This window comes from Ciconia boyciana, chromosome 2 (genome assembly GCF_034638445.1).
Source record: "Ciconia boyciana chromosome 2, ASM3463844v1, whole genome shotgun sequence".
In the NCBI taxonomy this organism is placed as follows: domain Eukaryota; kingdom Metazoa; phylum Chordata; class Aves; order Ciconiiformes; family Ciconiidae; genus Ciconia; species Ciconia boyciana.
Window position 1 is genome coordinate 1,214,385 of NC_132935.1, and position 4,103 is coordinate 1,218,487.

The 4,103-nt window shown below is 61.1% G+C and overlaps 1 protein-coding gene across 1 annotated transcript; it reads left to right on the forward strand.

Annotated features, from left to right (window-relative positions):
* The first annotated feature begins 3,800 nt into the window (after positions 1-3,800).
* On the forward strand, positions 3,801-4,103 carry LOC140647320 (feather keratin-like). The gene has a single exon (XM_072851791.1). It carries the CDS (start codon positions 3,801-3,803, stop codon positions 4,101-4,103), a length of 303 nt encoding a protein of 100 aa, XP_072707892.1.

Consider the following 4,103-nt stretch of genomic DNA (forward strand, 5'->3'; position numbering starts at 1 on the left):
GGGCGCTCGCCACCACCCCTGACACCAACCCCACACAGCCTGGAAGCCGCCTCATGCATTGAGGAGACGCACCTCCCGGCCATTGCTGGCACATGGGCCCCACTGTCCACGGCTCCTCCTCCCAAGGCACAAAGCCAGCAGGGAAGGGGCCAGCCCGGCCTGCCTGGAAACATGGCCCATGTACCTCCTTCTTTGCATCCCCCCTTCTGCTATGTCCAGTACTCTCCGCTGCAACCGCCTTCTCACAAGCCAAAGACCACCGGGGACCTCCAGAGTGCCGCTCCCACTGCGGAGCAGGAAGAGCTTGGTGCTCTGGCAAGATCTGTCTCACACAAGAGAGAGATGTGGGCTGACGGTCGCCCTACTTGCCCCTCACACCGCCTCCCTTCCACTTGGCGCTCCTGCCTTTTCACTCTTTTCCCTCAATAAAGTTCTCCTGCATCCCAGCCCATGACGCCTCCACTTCCTTTCTTCTCCCAAGGCTCTTCCAGCCTCACCCAGCACAAAGACAGGGCTCAAGAGCCCGTTGCGGTGGGTGGAAAGGGCTACAAGGCCTCTCTTGGCAAGTACGTCCCCAGCAACAACAACACCACCACCACCACCACCACCACAGAGCAGCACACGGGGGCTTCGAGCCCCTCACACAAGCCCTTCACTTGCCCAAACAAAGGCTTGGACACGCTAATGCACTTCGACCCTTGCCTCTGACCCAAGCTCCCCGTGGCAGCACGCACTTGAACCAACTCTCTTCCCAGCACGACTCTCTGGCCATCACAGCAAGCAGAATCACAGCAAACAGGAACCTCTGGAGACCAACCAACCTGCTCAAGCAGGGTCAGCTCCAGCAGGCTGTCCACGACCATGTCCAGTCAGGTTTTCAGTAGCTCCAAGGATGGAGGCTCCAACACCTCTCTGCCCAACCGGTTCCACTGTTTGACCACCCTCACACTGAACAAAGGTTGTCTTCTCTTCCAAGGAAATGGCACGTCTTTGCAGCTTTCTCCATTCACCCTTGCCCTGCCCGTGGGCACCCATGAGAAGAGTCTGGCTCCCCCGTCCTCATTCCCTCCCGTCCGTGATATACACACAGTGATGACATCTGCGGTGCGTGGCCTTGCCTCCTGGCTCAAAAACCTCACAGCTCTCTCAGCTTCTCCTCATACGAAGGATGCTCCAGTTCCTTCAGAGTCCAGGGGGCCCTGCGCTCGACTCGCTCCACTAAGGCCATGTCCTTCTTCCACTGGGGAGCCCTCCACTGGACACAGGACTCCACACGGGGCCTCACCAGCGCTGAACAGAGCGCAAGAGCACCTCCCCCGACCTGCTGGCAACGCGCTGCCCAATGCCGCCCTGGAGACTCTTGGTCTCCTTTGACCCAAGGCTGCATTGCTGCCTCATAGTCAGCTTTTGCACCGCCAGCACCACAAAGTCGTGCTCAGCAAAGCTGCTTTCCAGCCTCTTGGCCCCCACCACGTCCGGCTGCCCACCACTATTCCTCCCCAGGCCCAGGACTTGGCCTTTCCCTCTCTTCAACTCCAGCACATTCCTCTCCGCCCCCATCTCCAGCCTCTCCGCATCCCTCTCAATGGTGCCACATCCAGCCGCTGCCTCAGCCACTCCGCCACATTTTGCACCATCTGACAACTTGCTGAGTGGGCACTCCGTCCCGCTGCCCACGTCATTGTGGAGGATGTTGAACAGTGGTGGCCCCACGGACCCGAGGCCAGCGCTACACCGCTTGAGACTTGCCTCCATCTCGACTCTGGGACACTGATCACAAGCCTCTGGGCCCAGCCCTTCAGCCACTTTGCACTCCACCTCACTGTCCACTTACGCACCCCGTACTTTCTCGCCTTGTCTAGGAGCACGCAAGGGGAGAAAGCGTCAAAGGCTTTACTAAAAGGTCGAGGTAAACACCAGCCACGGCTCTCTCCTCGTCCACAAAGCTAGTCACTTCAACGGAGGAGACACGGAGGTCGGTCAAGCGTGATTTCCCCTTTGTAAATTCACGCCGACCGCTCCCCATCACCTTCATGTCCTTCCTGGGCTCGGCCGTGCTTTCCTGGACAATTTCCTCCATCACCTTTCTCGGCAATGAGCTCAGGCTACGCAAGCTCTAGTTTCCCACATGGTCCTTCCTGATCTTCTTCAAGGTAGAAGGGCTAGGAGCTCTCTTCCAGCCATCAGGAACCGCTCCCAGGCACCATGACCTTCACAAGACAATGGAGAGTAGCCTCCCAAGGACATCAGCCACCTCCCTCTGCGCTCACGGCTACGACCCCTCAGGCCCTACGCACTCGCTGACCTCCGCACGCGCAGCACTCCTTCCTACCTCCCTTCATCTTCCTCAGCAACAAGCACTGCTCGCCTGACAAACAGCCTGAAAAACACTCACCTTGGCTCAATTGGGCCAGGCCTTGCCATTCATCAACCCTTCCGCATGCATCCACCACCACCAGGGCCTCGGCTCTGCAGCCCCGTGCACCATGCTCGCCTCCAATGCCCTCTGCAACATCCAAGTCCTCTTTCTGCCCCTCCAACACTGTGCAGAGAAGTGGCCTCAGCCCTCGGCACTCACCCCAAGTAAAGAGCCCAAAGGCCCTTGCTCAACAGCCTCTCCTGCCTGCCGCTCACACTCCCACTCCCCCTCTGCCTCTCGCCACACTCCTGGGCTCTCCACAAACTCACCTGCCCTTGCGAGGTGATCCACATCAAGCACCGTGTCTGCGCCACAGCCCAGGCTGCAAATCTGCCGGCCCCAGCTAAGGGCAGCGCTACCCAGGGGCCAACACAAGCCCCTGGGGAGCGGGGCAGGGCTCCCCACATCACAAGGCTTGCCAGCTCTCAACCAGGGCTGCCAGGACCACGGCCTGCTCTCCCAAGCACCCCTCCTCTGCCTGCTTGCACTGCCACCCCCAGGGACGGCACCAGGGGGGAACAAGCCCAAACGGGCAGCCTCCTTTCTCCCACCTACAACCTCACAAGCCACAGAGGCACCAAGACACCCACAGAGCACACTCAACGGGAAAGGCCAGGCCTAAAGACAGGCTTAGCGAGCTGGCAGCACGGCAAGGACGGACCCAACGCCATGGAAGGGGCAGCACCTCACACCTGGCACACCTCCAAAGCCCAGACCCACCTTCCAGGCCTGCGAGGAAACGGGGCCTCCCTCTTCACAACAAAACCCCAAACCACGCTACACGAGCGCCACGGGATGACCTCACCTGACGACACCCCACCTCTCCTACGCGTTGGTGGCGTCTTCTGCCCGCCCTGACACGCGCCCAAACACCAAGCCTTTGGCCTCTAATACTCGCACTTAAAAGCTGCCGCCAGGGCAAGTGGACACGTCCTCAAGAGGAGGACGTGAAATTGCAGAATTGCGGGAAGGAAAACACACCCCACCTCACTGCTTGCCAGCCTCTGGCATGCAACAGCTGCTTGCTGCACGATGCTCTCATGCGCAAAGGCTGTCCTGCCCCTCGGGGACCAGCATAAAAGCCGGCCCAGCGCCTCTCTCCCTCACACACTTCTCCTCACGCCTTCTCCTCCGCCGTCAACAAGGTGAGTCTCAACACCCTTCCCCTCCTTCTCCTGCCCCCACACCTGGCCCGTCTCTTCCAGCACGCTCTGGCTCCCAGCCTCAGCAGCCCTCACGCCTCCCCACCGCCACGCTCCCCACACACCCACACCAGGCCTCCCCTGGCCTCCCTCGCTCTCCTGCAACACCGCCCCTCGCACCCCCACGCCCCTCCGCTTCCTCAACACCCTCTCTTCCAGGGCCCCTCCGCACCACACACATGGCCTGCTACGACCTCTGCCGCCCCTGCGGACCCACCCCGCTGGCTAACAGCTGCAACGAGCCCTGTGTCACGCAGTGCCAGGACTCCCGCGTTGTCATCCAGCCTCCCGCCGTGCTGGTCACCCTGCCAGGACCCATCCTCAGCTCCTTCCCCCAGAGCACCGCCGTCGGATCCTCCTCATCCGCTGCTGTGGGCAACGTCCTCAGCTCCCAGGGAGTGCCCGTCTCCTCCGGCGGCTTCGGCTACGGCTTCGGAGGCCTGGGCTGCTTCGGCGGCAGAAGAGGCTGCTACCCCTGCTAA

Bases quoted from the DNA above. Each gene is read 5' to 3' on its own strand.
- LOC140647320 (XM_072851791.1), top strand. From the start codon at position 3,801: ATGGCCTGCTACGACCTCTGCCGCCCCTGCGGACCCACCCCGCTGGCT.